Below are 18156 nucleotides of genomic sequence, written 5' to 3' on the forward strand. Positions count from 1 at the left end.
AATAATTAAATTACCATACCTTTTACCTGATATAATCCTGAAACACTGTGTCCTATCCCAGGGATCAAACCCGTTACCTGCACAGCAGGCAGATTTTTTTACCAGTTGAACCACAGGGGAAGCTCTTAGACATAATACTATTGCATATGTACTAGACTATAGACTACTAGAAACATAACTTCTGTGTGCACTGGGAAATCAAAATACTCATGTGGCTTGCTTTGTTGCAGTGGCCTGGAACCAAATCTATAATATCTCCAAGGCATGCCTTTAACTCCATTTCAATTTTTGACATCTCAAGTTAGTTTTTTCTAAACCATTAGTGCTCGTTTAGATTTACCTATATATTTGGCAATTTCTTTTCCCAGTAATATCTTGTATCATTACTTTCTAGAGAGACTATTATTCTTTAAGTGTGAGGACCTATGAATACTACTAAACGGCCCCAGACCGTTTCCTTAATTCTCATTAGTCTGCATTTATTCACAGTGGAAGAGTATGGTGACTGTAGAACTACAGGCTGACTTTATCAGCCCTCAACACACTGAAGATATTTCCTTTTATTCTAGCATTTATAAAAAAGAAGTCTGTCATCAAATTGCAGTTTTCATTCTAATCCCAAAGAAAGGCAATACCAAAGAATGCTCACTACTGCACAACTGCATTCATCTCACACACTAGTAAAATAATGCTCAAAATTCTCCAAGCCAGGCTTCAACAGTACGTGAACCGTGAACTTCCAGATGTTCAAGCTGGTTTTAAAAAGGCAGAGGAACCAGAGACCAAATTGCCAACATCTGTTGGATCATCGAAAAAGCAAGAGAGTTCCAGAAAAACATCTACTTCTGCTTTATTGACTATGCCAAAGCCTTTAACTGTGTGGATCACAGCAAACTGTGGAAAATTCTGAAAGAGGTGGGAATACCAGACCACCTGACCTGCCTCTTTAAGAAATCTGTGTGCAGGTCAGGAAGCAACAGTTAGAACTGGACATGGAACAACAGACTGGTTCCAAATAGGAAAAGGAGTATGTCAAGGCTGTATATTGTCACCCTGCTTATTTAATTTCTATTCAGAGTACATCATGAGAAACGCTGGGCTGGAAGAAGCACAAGCTGGAATCAAGATTGCTGGGAGAAATATCAATAACCTCAGATATACAGATGACACCACCTTTACGGCAGAAAGCAAAGAACTAAAACAGCCTCCTGATAAAAGTGAAAGTAGAGAGTGAAAAAGTTGGCTTAAAGCTCAACATTCAGAAAACTAAGATCATGGCATCCGGTCCCATCACTTTATGGCAAATAGATGGAGAAACAGTGGAAACAGTGATAGACTTTATTTTGGGGGGCTCCAAAATCACTGCAGATGGTGACTGCAGCCATGAAATTAAAAGATGCTTGCTCCTTGGAAGAAAAGCTATGACCAACCTAGAGAGCATATTCAAAAGCAGAGACATTACTTTGCGAACAAAGGTCTGTCTAGTCAAGGCTATGGTTTTTCCAGTAGTCATGTATGGATGTCAGAGTTGGACTATAAAGAAAGCTGAGCACCAAAGAATTGATGCTTTTGAACTGTGGTGTCAGAGAAGACTCTTGAGAGTCCCTTGGACTGCAAGGAGATCCAACCAGTCCATCTTAAAGGAAATCAGTCCTTAATATTCATTGGAAAGACAGAGTCGGACATGACTGAAGCAACTTAGCATGCATGCATGCATTGGAGAAGGAAATGGCAACCCACTGCAGTATTCTTGCCTGCAGAATCCCAGGGACAGAGGAGTCTGGTGGGCTGCTGTCTATGGGGTCACACAGAGTCGGACAGGACTGAAGCAACTTAGCAGCAGCAGCAGTATTACATTATGCTATCTACAGCTTATTGTATATTTCTAAACAAGAGAAACAGTACATGTTTCATTAATTTGTAAAAACCTTACTGTTTTTCTCAAATGGTATTGCTTTTATTGTGATAAACCTATTGATAAACTAGTTAATTCATTATGGATAATTAAAAATTGGCCATTACCACTCGATATGTTAATATTCACTCTACACAAAAATTTTTCCTTTATATATGACAGATATATAATCCTATTAATACCATTTGCCTTTTTTTTTAACATTGGGAAAAGGATAAGTTTTCATTATTCAATCACTTATTTTCACAAAGCTTGCTAATCATTTCATCCATATAAAATTTGAATTTATTTAAATGTAATCTTCACTTGCAATATACTTCATAGATAAAAAATAATAACTTTCTAAATTATTTTTTTAATTACTATTATTTTTTTAATTTTATTTTTAAACTTTACAACATTGTATTGGTTTTGCCAAATATCAAAATGAATCTGCCACAGGTATATATGTGTTCCCCATCCTGAACCCTCCTCCCTCCTCCCTCCCCATACCATCCCTCTGGGTCGTCCCAGTGCACCAGCCCCAAGCATCCAGTATCATGCATCGAACCTGGACTGGCAACTCGTTCCATATATGATATTATACGAATTTCAATGCCATTCTCCCAAATCATCCCACCCTCTCCCTCTCCCACAGAGTCTAAAAGACTGTTCTATACATCAGTGTCTCTTTTGCTGTCTTGTATACAGGGTTATTGTAACCATCTTTCTAAATTCCATATATATGCGTTAGTATACTGTATTGGTGTTTTTCTTTCTGGCTTACTTCACTCTGTATAATAGGCTCCAGTTTCATCCACCTCATTAGAACTGATTCAAATGTATTCTTTTTAATGGCTGAGTAATACTCCATTGTGTATATGTACCACCGCTTTCTTATCCATTCATCTGCTGATGGACATCTAGGTTGCTTCCATGTCCTGGCTATTATAAACAGTGCTGCGATGAACATTGGGGTACATGTGTCTCTTTCCCTTCTGGTTTCCTCAGTGTGTATGCCCAGCAGTGGGATTGCTGGATCATAAGGCAGTTCTATTTGCAGTTTTTTAAGGAATCTCTACACTGTTCTCCATAGTGGCTGTACTAGTTCGCATTCCCACCAACAGTGTAAGAGGGTTCCCTTTTCTCCACACCCTCTCCAGCATTTATTACTTGTAGACTTTTGGATCGCAGCCATCCTGACTGGCGTGAAATGGTACCTCATAGTGGTTTTGATTTGCATTTCTCTGATAATGAGTGATGTTGAGCATCTTTTCATGTGTTTGTTAGCCATCTGTATGTCTTCTTTGGAGAAATGTCTATTTAGTTCTTTGGCCCATTTTTTGATTGGGTCATTTATTTTTCTGGAATTGAGCTGTAGGAGTTGCTTGTATATTTTTGAGATTAGTTGTTTGTCAGTTGCTTCATTTGCTATTATTTTCACCCATTCTGAAGGCTGTCTTTTCACCTTGCTTATAGTTTCCTTTGATGTGCAGAAGCTTTTAAGTTTAATTAGGTCCCATTTGTTTATTTTTGCTTTGATTTCCAATATTCTGGGAGGTGGGTCATAGAGGATCCTGCTGTGATGAATGTCGGAGAGTGTTTTGCCTATGTTCTCCTCTAGGAGTTTTATAGTTTCTGGTCTTACATTTAGATCTTTAATCCATTTTGAGTTTATTTTTGTGTATGGTGTTAGAGAGTGCTCTAGTTTCATTCTTTTACAAGTGGTTGACCAGTTTTCCCAGCACCTCTTGTTAAAGAGATTGTCTTTAATCCATTGTATATTCTTGCCTCCTTTGTCAAAGATAAGGTGTCCATATGTGCGTGGATTTATCTCTGGGCTTTCTATTTTGTTCCATTGATCTATATTTCTGTCTTTGTGCCAGTACCATACTGTCTTGATAACTGTGGCTTTGTAGTACAGCCTGAAGTCAGGTAGGTTGATTCCTCCAGTTCCATTCTTCTTTCTCAAGATCGCTTTGGCTATTCGAGGTTTTTTGTATTTCCATACAAATTGTGAAATTATTTGTTCTAGCTCTGTGAAGAATACTGTTGGTAGCTTGATAGGGATTGATTGAATCTATAAATTGCTTTGGGTAGTATACTCATTTTCAGTATATTGATTCTTCCAATCTATGAACATGGTATATTTCTCCATCTATTAGTGTCCTCTTTGATTTCTTTCACCAGTGTTTTATAGTTTTCTATATATAGGTCTTTAGTTTCTTTAGGTAGATATATTCCTAAATATTTTATTCTTTCCATTGCAATGGTGAATGGAATTGTTTCCTTAATTTCTCTTTCTGTTTTCTCATTATTAGTGTATAGGAATGCAAGGGATTTCTGTGTGTTGATTTTATATCCTGCAACTTTACTATAATCATTGATTAGTTCTAGTAATTTTCTGGTGGAGTCTTTAGGGTTTTCTATGTAGAGGATCATGTCATCTGCAAACAGTGAGAGTTTTACTTCTTCTTTTCCAATTTGGATTCCTATTATTTCTTTTTCTGCTCTGATTGCTGTGGCCAAAACTTCCAAAACTATGTTGAATAGTAATGGTGAAAGTGGGCACCCTTGTCTTGTTCCTGACTTTAGAGGAAATTGCATATGCCTTAAAAATGTTCTGTCCCAACTGAATGAAAGGAAATAGCCAAAAAAAAAAAAAAGAGAGAGAGAGAGAGAGAAATTTAATTGAAACAATCAAATTGCCCATCAGCACAGATGGGTCTTAAAATTTATGCCATTTTAGTAAAAAAATTATCTTTCTGAAAATGCATGCCAAAATTAGAACAACTCTAGAAAAATGAGCAAAGATGCACTCAAATTTTATCCCATAAATGTAACCACTCAAGTTATCCTAGCCTAAACTTTCAAGTTAAACTAATGGATGGCACTGCCTTGAATATTCAAGGTACAAAACTGAAAACCTTAAGAATCTGGGCAAAACCAGACTGCTGTTAGTTATAACCAAATTGTTTAAAAAAAAAAAAAAAAAAACTTTGATTCTTTGACAGCCACTCTAGTACCTAACCTTAACTATTCCCAACCCCTAGCACCTTTCCACCAGGAAGCTACCTTCAAATATGTCATATTTCCTGGTCACTGACTTTATTTATTTATTTTCTGGTTCATAGATCTTTTTTTTTTAATTTATTTATTTTAATTGGAGGTTAATTACTTTACAATATTGTAGCAGTTTTTGCCATACATTGCCATGAATCCGCCATGGGTGTACATGTGTCCCCCATCCTGAACCCCCCTCCCACCTCCCTCCCCATCCCATCCCTTAGGGTCATCCCAGTACACCGGCCCTGAGCACCCTGTCTCGTGCATCAAACCTGGACTGGTGATCCATTTCACATATCGTAATATACATGTTTCAATGACATTCTCTCAAATCATCCCACTCTCACCTTCTCCCACAGAATCCAAAAGACTATTCTTTTTTTTTTTTTTCTAATTTTATTTTATTTTTAAACTTTACATAATTGTATTAGTTTTGCCAAATATCAAAATGAATCCATCACAGGTATACATGTGTTCCCCATCCCGAACCCTCCTCCGTCCTCCCTCCCCCTCCTCCCTCCTCCCTCCCCCTCCTCCCTCCTCCCTCCCCATACCATCCCTCTGGGCCGTCCCAGTGCACCAGCCCCAAGCATCCAGTATCGTGCATCGAACCTGGACTGGCAACTCGTTTCCTACATGATATTTTACATGTTTCAATGCCATTCTCCCAAATCTTCCCACCCTCTCCCTCTCCCACAGAGTCCATAAGACTGTTCTATACATCTGTGTCTCTTTTGCTGACTCGCATACAGGGTCATCATTAAGCATCTTTTCTAAATTCCATATATATGCATTAATATACTGTATTTGTGTTTTTCTTTCTGACTTACGTCACTCTGTATAATAGGCTCCAGTTTCATCTACCTCATTAGAACTGATGTAAATGCATTCTTTTCAATAGCTGAGTAATATTTCATTGTGTACATGTACCACAGCTTTCTTATCCATTCATCTGCCAAAGGACATCTAGGTTGCTTCCCTGTCCTGGCTATTATAAACAGTGGTCACTGACTTTAAATAACAGAATTTACACACATGACACCCCCCCTTCAACTCAAAACTGCTTTTTCAGAGGATCTGAAGTAGACAGTATAGTAAGAGAACCTGAATGGCCCTGGATCATTCAAACTCAGGCAGATACTTCAAGAGTTTTCCTCTTCACCATTTTTCTTGATGTTTGGTTCTTTTGTTCTTCCTTTAGTTCTGAATACTACACAGAATCTTCTCCATGTATCAAAAAGAATCCAAAAGAACCTCCTCTTGTGTTCAACTTGGTCCACACCGGATTCTGTGACTCAAAACCAACCCCAAATGATATATAAAAATATACCTCCTGATGGTACAACATATCCAGAGATGGAATATAATTACAGATGAAGAGGAATGAAAAAGGTCTGCTGACATTCTTGTAACAAGTAAAAGACCAGACACGGATGATCTAGAAATCAAATTTATCACAAGGACACCGTGCCTAGTTGTAGAGGTTGTGCACTGCTTACTTCTAATGCCTCCTTTACATACACAACAATGTAAATGACTCCCTGTACTGTTGTGCAGTGCACAGCCTATACAACAGGATTCATTATGTGCTTCTCACATGCCAAGCACTTGGGAAGAGAAATAAAAAGTTAAATTTCAAAAAGGCTTCTGCACTGAAAGCAAAGAAGAGAATGATATAAAATCACCTCTGTAATGTGTAAAGGGCCTAGGATCAGTGAGGAAGAAGCCTGGGGAACTGTAATAAATACGAGATAGTCCTATTTTGCAACTGCCTTTGCCAGAAAACAAATGGAGAGAGAAACACCCAAAACAGATGATACTAAATAATATGGCAATCCAGAAAATTAAAGAATCACATGAAATCAAATCTTTACCTTAGGGCCAAGAATCATGGAGCATAAAGTATATTCAGATGTAGAGGGAAAGATATTTTATGTGCTTTTTCTAAATGTACATATCATAATGCATAAGGCTTCAAGATGACTTTGATTTACATAATGTGAAACAAGGGACTTCATCTGTAACTAAACAACATGATAAAACTATGAGAAATGCACTGCTTATTGTCAAGGGCACTTAAGAGTCCATCACACAGCCAATTTCTGTTCAGTCAGCAAACAAATGAATAGAGCACATTTTTTTTTCCCAAAAAATTCAAGGTCTTATATCCTAAAGGCCTGGAAATATCTTTTAGTACCATTGAAAGACAAATCATCAACAGCATTCTAAAAACTTCAGATCAGACTGTAATTCTTAATCTTCTTCAACTGTACACTGCTTTTCAGGGGATCAAAATAATGTAATCCCAATTTCATAATATTCAAAGATTGTGAGGGGTAAGGGGGACAGAGATGTGTTTGCTGCCTGGACCTGTGATCAAGTGGATTTGAATTCTCTCATTTTTGGCTCATGTTGGCTCTGTGTGCCTGAAGTCTGCATCACAGAGTTTCATTATGTGAGTTTATGGAAATGATACTATTAGACTTTGGCAACTGGGAAGGTCAATAAATCCTGCTTAAGTTCTGATTTATATTGAAAAAAATGAAATGTAGCCTTTAATTTCCAAGAGTGAAGATTCATCTGAGAATAAGTCTCATTGTAGAATTTTATAGTGCCTTGGGATATACCTATAAATGATTCATTCAAAAATTATTCTATGATTTGTATGAAATTAATGTATTTCTGCCATGTCTCTATTTTATTACCCCTTCTATCTTACTAGCCAATGGCATTATTTTGAAACTAACTTTTGGAAGTATTGTACCAAAAGCATTTTAGTAAATACTGAAAAACAAAAGTATCATTATTAAAATTAAATGCTAAATTAAAGAGTATTTTCAAGATATAAAGACTTGTCTCTTCTCTATAATTTCAAAGAGAAATGTGAAAATTACACTAAGAAATCATGGAATTGATAGTTGGGATAAAGTGTTTTGTGTTTTTGTTACTATGAATCCATAGAACTAGGTCAGCTTTAAACTATTTACTTCATTGTGTCACACAGAACAATTTAACAAATAAATGACTGCAGATAGGTTTGGACTGATACATACATTATTTACTTGAGTTGAAACCAAAATTAATAACTGAGCTATTATCTCTTCCTGTAAATGTGCTCACATAACATACAACATTTAATGATGACCTAAGATGAGCATTTGCAAGATACTAGGCTGTTTATGGGAGAAGGCAATGGCACCCCACTCCAGTACTCTTGTCTGGAAAATCCCACGGATGGAGGAGCCTGGTAGGCTGCAGTCCATGGTGTCGCTAAGAGTTGGACACAACTGAGCGACTTCACTTTCACTTTTCTCTTTCGTGCATTGGAGAAGGAAATGGCAACCCACTCCAGTGTTCTTGCCTGGAGAATCCCAGGGACGGGGGAGCCTGGTGGGCTGCCGTCTATGGGGTTGCACAGAGTTGGACACAACTGAAGCAACTTAGCAGCAGAAGGCTGTTTATGAGTTCAGTTTGTAAAATATGGATAAGACCATGGAATACACAGAGATTAAAAATTTTATCTTATTTTTTATAACTTCACTTTCCTGGTGGCTCAGAGGGTAAAGCATCTGCCTGCAATGTGGGAGACCCAGGTTTGATCTCTGGGTCGGGAAGATCCCCTGGAGAAGGAAATGGCAACCCACTCCAGTATTCTTGCCTGGAGAATCCCATGGATGGAGGAGCCTGGTAGGCTACAGTTCATGGGGTCTCAAAGAACTGGACATGACTGAGCGACTTCACTTTCTTTCTTTCTTTACAAAGCTAAAGATCTGGTTATCTATATGATTATACCTACTAAAAAGGGATTTTTTTTCTTCCTCGATAACTCAAACCATTCATTTAGACTTTCCTAATCAATGGTGGAAGGTCACTTAGAGAAGTAAACCTTTCCTTACATTGGGCTAATTTTTACTACTAGGGCACTGGAGGGCTTCCCTTGTGGCTCAGCTGGTAAAGAATCCGCCTGCAATACAGGAGACCTGGGTTGTATCCCTGGGTTGGGAAGATCCCCTGGAGAAGGGAAAGGCTACCCACTCCAGTATTCTGGCCTGGAAAATTCCATGGACTACAGTCCATGGGGTTGCAATGAATCAGACACAACTGAGAGACTTTCACTTTCACTTCACTTTTTCAGGGCACTGGAAGCAGTAATACAGAGAAAAGTGATCCTCCAAATAAACTTTAGCCCCACAGGAAAGTAAAGGCAAAATTATATCAGTATCTATCAATATGTTATATGCATATATCATTTGACAGGTTTTTTTTTTTTTTTCCAACTAGATTTTTATAACCTGTCGCTTTCCAAAAAACAGAAGCAATCTGCTAAGCCCCATTCTAGGCTCTATTTATCAAGGGGTACAAAACTGATCAACACTTCTGCTAGAGGGTTTAGGAAGTACACAAAAATCTTTTTTTCCATGAAACATGAAATGGCTTAGCAAAACTACAGCAAATCTTGTCTCCCAAAAAAGTTTTTCCATCAGGTTTTGAGTAGAAATGCTTTTTAGCAAGTGAAGCTTTAGTTTTCATTGATGATGATACATTAGAAAGAACAATCCTTTATTTTGTCTTATCTTTAAAAACCATGGTTTGGGCCTACAGAGTACATATTTAGTCCTTTGCTAGTAGTTCAAGTTTTGAAAATCTGAGGACAAATAATTATTTTACAACTGACTTGAGCCAGCAAACTGAGATTATAAAAAACAGGTTTTCAGTTCTAATGAGCAGGATGAACCTAGAGCCTGTTATACAGAGTGAAGTAAGTCAGAAAGAGAAAAACAAATATCATATATTAACGCGTGTACATGGAATCTAGAAAGATAGTACTGATGAGCCTGTTTGCAGGGCAATAGTGGAGATGCAGACACAGAGAAAAGACTTGTGGACACAGCTGGGGAAGAAGAGGGTGGGACGAATTGAGAGAATAGCATGGAAACATATAATGTAAAAACAGATAGCCAGTGGAAATTTGCTGTAAGATGCAGGGAATTCAAATTAGGAACTCTGTGACAATGAACAGGGTTGGAATTGGGTGGGAGGTGGGAGGAAGGTTCAAGAGGGAGGGGGCATATGTACACCTATGGCTGATTCATGTTGATGCACAGCAGAAACCAACAAAATACTGTAAAGCAATTATCCTGCAATTAAAAATTTTGAAAAAACACAAATATTACTGTAGAATATTATCTAGAATATTCTCACAAATCCCAGATATGACTACTTTTGATTTATTCTTTTAATATGTTATACTAGCCTATGTGTAAGCAAGTAGTTCAATTGCATTTTATGAGCAAAACTTGACAATAATGAAAATGGGCTTTGCTAGTAGCTCAGCTAGTGAAGAATCCACCTGCAATGCAGGAGAACTCAGTTCAATTCCTGGGTCAGGAAGATCTCCTGGAGAAGGGATAGACTTAGCCACTCCAGTATTCTTGGGCTTCCCTGGTGACTCAGCTGGTAAAGAATCCTCCTGCAAGGCAGGAGACCTGGGTTCAATCCCCGAGTTGAAAAGATTCCCCTGGAAAAGGGAATAGCTACCCTTTCCAGTATTCTTGCCTAGAGAATTCCACGGACTGTACATTCCATGGGATCGCAAAGAGTTGAACACAACTGAGTGACTTTCACTTTCAATTTCACTTTGACAATAATGAAAAAGATTTTATTTCTAAGCACAAGAGCAAGTACACTGTAATTATTCTAAACAAATACTAGCACTTGTTTACAATCATATATAGATAAAGATGTTAATACATTTTTTGTGAAAATTCAGAAAGCTATAAAAATATAGAGTAGTCACATAAATTAGGATACTTCTATGCAATAAAACAGTATGTCTGTTCCTCCTTCCAAATGATACAGACCAAATATGAGTGTGTTAGCTTCCTGTTAGCTTAATACATAGAAATCTGTTGCATTTCTATACACTAACAATGAAAGGTCAGAAAGAGAAATTAAGGATTTAATAGATAAATTATCCTATTTACCATCACATCAAAAAAGAATAAAATACTTAGGAATAAACCTACCTAGAGACACAAAAGATGTGTACTCAGAAAACTCTAAGATACTGATGAAAGAAATATAAGATGACACAAACAGAAAGATATACCATGTTCCTAGATTAGCAGAATCAATATTGTCAAAATGATTATATTACCCAAGATAAGCTACAGTTTCAATGTAATTCCTATCAAATTACAAATGGCATTTTTTTTTTTGCAGATCTAGGACAAAAAAAATCTTCAAATTTGTATCAAAACATAAAAGACCCTGAATAGCCAAAGCAATCTTTAGAAAGAAAAAAGAGAGCTGGAGGAATCAGGCTCCCTCACTGTAGACTATACTACAAAGCTACAATCATCAAAACAGTATGATCTCTCACAAAGACAGATATATAGATCAATGGAACAAGATAGAAAGCCCCAAAACAAACATTCACACCTTTGGTCAATTAATCTACAATAAAGGAGGCAAGAATATACAATGGAGAAAATACAGTTTATTTATTAAGTGATCCTGATAAAACTGGATAGCTACATGTAAAAGAATGAAATTAGAACACTGTCTAATACCATACATAAAAATAAACTTCATAGTGGATTAAAGACTTAAATGTAAGACAGGATAATATATAGTTCTTAGAGGAACACATAAGCAGAACACTCTTTGACATCTATTGCTGCAAGATCTTTCTGGATCTACCTCCTAGGGTAATGAAAATAAAAACAAACATAAACAAATAGGATCTAACTAAATGTAAAAATGTTTGCAAAGCAAAGGAAACCATAAACAAACAAAACGACAACCCTCAGAATGAGAGAAAATAGTTGCAAACAATGTGACTGACAAGGGATTAATTTCCAAAATAAACAAATAGTTCATGAAGCTAAATATTAAAAAAAAAAATCCAAAAAATGGGCAAAAGGTCTAAACAGACATTTATTCAAAGAAGACATACACAGACAGCCAAAAAACACATGAAAAGATGCTCAACCTCACTAATCAGTAGAGAAATGCAAATCAAAATTACAATGAGGTACCTCCTCAAACTAGTAAGAATGTCCACCATCAAAAAGTCTACAAACAACAAAATATTCAAGAGGGTGTGGAGAAAATGGAACCCTCTTACACCATTGGTGAGAATGTAAATTGATACAGCCATTGTGGAGAACAGTATGGAGGTTCCTTAAAAAACTAAAAAGAGAGATACCACATGACTTACCAATCATACTCCTGGGTATATACCCAGAGAAAAGTATAATTCAAAAAGATACATGCACTCCAGTGTTCACTGTAGCACTATTTACAACAGCCAGGATATGGAAGCAACCTAAATGTCCATCAACAGAGGAATGGATAAAAAAGATGTGATATGTATATCTTATGGAATATTATGGTATATTACTGGAATATTATGGAATATACTCGACCATAAAAAGGAATGAAACTGTGCCATTTGCAGAGACATGGATGGACCTAGAGACTGTCATAGAGAGTGAAGTTTCATAATCAGACAATGAAAGACAAATATTGTATCATATCAATTATATGTGGAACCTAAAAAAAAGATATAAATGAACTTACAAAACAGAAACAGACTTACAGACTTCAAAAACAAACTTATCATTACCAAAAAAGAAAGGTCGGCAGGGATAAATTAGCAGGTTGGGATTAACATATCCATACTATTACACATAAATATATGTATAGCATAAATATATATGTATATATTGTATAGCACAGGAAACTCTACTTAATATTCTGTAAACCTACATAGGAAAATAATCTGGAAAACAAGAGATATATGTATATGTATAAATGAATCACTGCTGAAAATAACAGCAAAGTGTACACCTGAAACTAACACAATATTGTAAATCAACTATACTCTAACATAAAATAAAAATTAAATTTAAATAAATAATAAATAATGTAGTAAAAATCCAATAGCTTTAGTATATAAGGTAGACTTATAGTCTTTCAAACATATAAAACACTATATGTTTCAGTATTTCATTCATCCTATAGAAATGTAAAGTGTAAATTATTAAATAAACTTTCACTAGATATAAACAGCCAAAAGAAGAAAAAGGAACTGATACTTGTTTCAGAATTCCTAGGTGTCAGGAATTTTACATATTATTTTCTCATTTAAATTTAAACTGTAACATGTTCAGAAAATTACTACAGGTAATATCGAGTATATCACACTAACCCCATAAAACTGTTTTGTCACTCGACAATACTGTCAGCCACAGCAAATGATTCCCAACTGTGTCTAAGATAATGAGGAATGTAATAATAACCATGGGCTGACCAACTAGCAATTAAAAACATTTATTATATAATACTAGAATAAAAGATATTTCTGATAGTATATCTTCCACATTAATAAAAGTTTGCACGGGATTTTATACAATTATTTATGCTTGGAAAATTATTGAATGGTCACTTTATGTTAGATGTTATAGAAGATGTCTTATATTCTTCTCTCTGTACTATTAGCCTCATCATAATGAGACAAACAGAGGTCAAACAGTCAACTCCAAGATTACCAGCTACTGTTTGGGTAAACACAGGTCATATTTCTTTGATTATCTTTCTTAGTCTTAAAGTTCTATATATTTATATATCATATATGTATATACATAAATACACATATAATTATAGATACAAATTATCCATTAAAGATGTCTATTGCAAGTATCTAATCTTTTCATTTACATATCAATATTTTTGGATATGATGTGGTTTTAATTTTCAGGAAGCCCAAATGATTAATAATTTTTATTTACTGCTTTTTTGTATCCTATCTAGGAAATTACTGTCTTCTCATGGTCATGAAGATTTTGTTTTTAATAAAAGTCTTATAGTTGTAGATTTCTATGATCCATTATGAATTAACATCATACAAGGTGCTAACCAGGGTTGAGATTCATTTTGTTTCAAATGACTATCCATATGTAAACAGACTATCTTTTCATCACTGAATTATGCTAATGGTTTTACTGAACATCAATTGACCATATGTATGTGAGTGTATTTCCAGACTCTTTATTCTGTTTCATTGATTTGTATGGCTAACGTTCTGTCATAGCTATACTGTTTTGACTACCAAACCTTTATAATAAGTTTTGAAATCAGAAAATGTAAGTCCACCTGATGTGTTCCTCTTTTACAAAACCTCTTAACTCTTCTAGGTCCTTTTCTTTCCCAAATAAATATTGGAATCAGATTGTAATTTTTAAAACCAAACCAAACCAAATGAAAAACCTTCAGAGATTTTCATTGGGATTATAGTCACTCCCTAAGTCAATTTAGGGAAAATAGACATCTTGATTAAGACTTTGTCTTCCAATAAATAAACCTTTGTTTATATCTCTAATTTTTCTCAGCAGGACTATGTAATATTATTTCATTTTCTTAAATTATTCTCAGTGTTTTATGATTTTGAAAGTTACTTTAAAATCTTCCCAACTGTTCACTTCCCCCATATATAAATATAATTCTTCTTCTAAATTGACTTTATATGCCATAGCCTTGTAAATTTCAGTTGTAAAGTCTAGCAATTTTTCCACTAGATTTCTTAAAATTCTCTTTTTACCAAGTCATGTCATCTGTGTAGAGACAGTTTTTAATTTTTCTTCCCAATATTTATACCTTTCGTTCCCCTAACTTATAACCATCAGCACAACACTGAACAGATGAGCTAAGAGTGGACATCCCTTGCCTTGCTTCCAGTCTTATTAGCTATAGATTTTGTGTGTGTAAGTAGGTGTAGACACACTTTCACAGATTAAGAAAGTACCCTTATGAATTCATTAAGAATTTTGTTGATAGGGTTTTTTCAGTCAGTACATTAGTGATATCATTTCATTGTTTCAGGGATCTTTTCTTTCTGACAGGAAGTCAGTTATTGATCTTAATGTTGTCTCCACTATTGTAACGTATCCCTTTTCTCTAGCCAATCAACATTTTTTTCTATATCTTTGGTTCTCACCAATTTTCCTGTGATATGCCTCAGTCTCTAAGTTGATTTTTATGAAAATAACTAGGTCTAGGTCTCTAGGTTTTTTATGAAATCTGTGAAAAACTTTTGACATTACATCTTCAAATAATTTTCTTACACATTCTCAACTCTCTTCTGAGATTCCAATGCCAGCAGTATTTGGTAAATCCAACATCTAAGCAATCTCAAAAAGTTGGCTTAAAGCTCAACATTCAGAAAACGAAGATCGTGGCATCTGGTCCCATCACTTCATGAGAAATAGATGGGGAAACAGTGGAAACAGTGTCAGACTTTATTTTGGGGGGCTCCAAAATCACTGTAGATGGTAATTGCAACCACGAAATTAAAAGACGCTTACTCCATGGAAGCAAAGTTATGACCAACCTAGATAGCATATTCAAAAGCAGAGAAATTACTTTGCCATCAAAGGTCCACCTAGTCAAGGCCATGGTTTTTCCAATGGTCATGTATGGATGTGAGAGTTGGGCTGTGAAGAAAGCTGAGAGCCGAAGAATTGATGCTTTTGAACTGTGGTGTTAGATAAGACTCTTGAGAGTCCCTTGGACTGCAGGGAGATCCAACCAGTCCATTCTAAAGGAGATCAGTCCTGGGTGTTCTTTGGAAGGACTGATGCTGAAGCTGAAACTCCAATACTTAGGCCACCTCATGCAAAGAGTTGACTCATTGGAAAAGACTCTGATGCTGGGAGGGATTGGGGCCAGGAGGAGAAGGGGAGGACAGAGGATGAGATAGCTGGATGGCACCACTGACTTGATGGACATGAGTTTGAGTGAACTCCGGGAGTTGGTGATGGACAGGGAGGCCTGGCATGCTGCAATTCATGGGGTCGCAAAGAGTCGGACATGACTGAGTGACTGAACTGAACTGAACTGAAGCAATCTCAGGGTCTGATTCTATTATTTTTCTTTGACCATGGGTCACATTTTCATGTTTCTTTGCTTGACTAATTTTCATTATATTCCAGACATTGTAGATGATATTATAGAGATTCAAGATTCAGTTATATTCCTCTGAAGAGTGCTTTGTCTTTTTTACTTGCTGGTCACTCTGAATGTAGGTAGGTTTGAGTTTATTCTTTAGTAGGGAGAATATACCAAAAGCTCAAGATGATTCCCAAGCCTTCATAAACTGGTGAGACTCAAACTCCAAACTGGGCTTGGTTTCAGGCTTTGTTAAGAGAGGGTCAAGAGAAGGCATTTCTCTGGATCATGGTGCCTATTAAGAAGGCCACTTAATGGTGCCTCTGTTTTCTCAGATAAATGCCTCTAAATGGTGCCTTTGTTTACTCAGATAAATGCCAGGAGTAAAAACAAGGTATTAGCAAGGTTGCTTTACTCCCATGGCCCAAATATGCTCAATTTCTAGAACCTTAACTCCATAGCAACAGCACCCTGATAAATTTTGGGTAGTTTCTATGTGTAGCTAGACCAGCCTTTGCAAAGTCCTCACAGATGACCTGCACAAGAATTTGGCACCTCTGCCTGCAAAGTATCCTCGTCTCTGGTGCTTTCAACAGGAGCACTGTGTTCTACTTAGATTCCAGCTTGCTGTACCATTAAAAAAATTGTCCCAAGGCAAAGTCGGGTTGGCTGTGGGCCTCACTTAGCAAATTTTCCTTCTTTTAGAGACTGCACTGCTATTTCTTCAATAACTGAAAGCAGTTGCCTCATAAATGTTTTTCCATTTTATAGCTGTTTATTGCAGAGGTCTAGTATCAGGTACACCTACATAGCTGGAAATGGAAGTCTAGTTGTGTTCTTACATAGAGATTATTTTCATCCTTATGAATTATTTATAAGTTGAATAGTTTTTACACAATTCAGCAACAAGAAGCCATTATGAATTCAATAGACTCATTACAGAAAATCATGTGTAAACGTCACTGTGTATTCTGTGAGGTGAAATGTCAACATTGATAAAAAAAAAATTAAATTGCTAGTTAACAATGAACTACCATTAATTACTAGCTCTAAGCAAAATAAGCTTATATTTAAGTTTGTAAGTTTATACAGAGTGTTCATAGAGAGTTAACTGTTCTTCATTGTTTCACCTTATATTTATACTCAGTGCTGAAATACAAATGCAGCTCAAAATTAACTAGCTAGAGACTTAATTAAAATTTTTTCTTGTAACCAGAAATTGTTCAGTTTAACATACTGGGCATTTTCCATGATGATGATGATGGAAAAACATACCATGTAGGTTTATAACTTCAAAGTTCCACCAAAATTCATCAGTGCTTTCATTTATCATCATCAATGGCTATGTCTTTGCATCAAAAATAGAAGGTAACTTTTTTTATATTAATTAACCAAATGTTTAGTCACTATGCCAGCCAATATGTGGCTGTTCAGAAATCAGTTATTATGAATTGAGGGAAATGACTAACAGCACTATGCCAAAAGTTTTTTGGAACACAAAATCTGGAATAAAAGCATTCTATGAAGGGATTAATAGGATTAACAGCATGGCCATCAAATTAAGAATGTCATTTAACTGGCTTTAAAAAACTCACCTTGTTATAAGTATAGCTGCATCCACTGAGGTCATGTCCTCTCCCCAGCTTGTTGACATCTCTAAATGTATATCATTCTTTTTGCCAAATTCTTCATGCTGCCACTTACAAAAACTCTCCAGCATTTTCTCTCCATGATGCCCAATATAAAGATCTGCCTGAAAAAGAAGAGATTTCACTTCAAGGCAAATTATTCTCAGATATACAGAAAACTAAAGACCAAGGGGACTTCTTGAATTACTAGAGCCGACTGCTGACCATAACATTAATTAGAACCTGGAAGACATTCAGAATTAATTTTTCCTGAGCTAAAAAATCTTAAAACTTTGTGAAGGTACAATAATTACAAAACCTGTTTAATGCTATTGTGAAAAAGAAGAGAGTTGCAATGGAATATTAAGAATGTGGAACTTTTAGACTTAAATCACTCATTATTTCTACAATTTTAACAAAGGTTTTACAAAGCTAAGCAGTATGTTAAAATGATGCCACGGAACAGTCTCTGTTTAAATTGAATTACAGATAAAGCACATGTTTAAATAAGAAAACAAAACTGTCATTAAAAATTACTTTTAAAAATTGCATTTTGCAAAGTTAAGTTTGTTGTCAGGATTCTTGGAAACTACAAACATTCCATTTCTTGACTATAAT

At 35.8% G+C, this 18156-nt stretch overlaps 1 protein-coding gene across 1 annotated transcript in view; it reads right to left on the reverse strand.

Annotated features, from left to right (window-relative positions):
• Window positions 1–18156, reverse strand: part of ADAMTS19 (ADAM metallopeptidase with thrombospondin type 1 motif 19) — a 270234-nt gene that overhangs the window by 177589 nt on the left and 74489 nt on the right. Inside the window, exon 6 of the mRNA XM_019964589.2 lies at window positions 17506–17663. Coding sequence (XP_019820148.2) covers window positions 17506–17663 — 158 coding nt within the window. The remainder of the gene's footprint in view (window positions 1–17505; window positions 17664–18156) is intronic.

This window comes from Bos indicus, chromosome 7 (genome assembly GCF_029378745.1).
Source record: "Bos indicus isolate NIAB-ARS_2022 breed Sahiwal x Tharparkar chromosome 7, NIAB-ARS_B.indTharparkar_mat_pri_1.0, whole genome shotgun sequence".
Classification (NCBI taxonomy): domain Eukaryota; kingdom Metazoa; phylum Chordata; class Mammalia; order Artiodactyla; family Bovidae; genus Bos; species Bos indicus.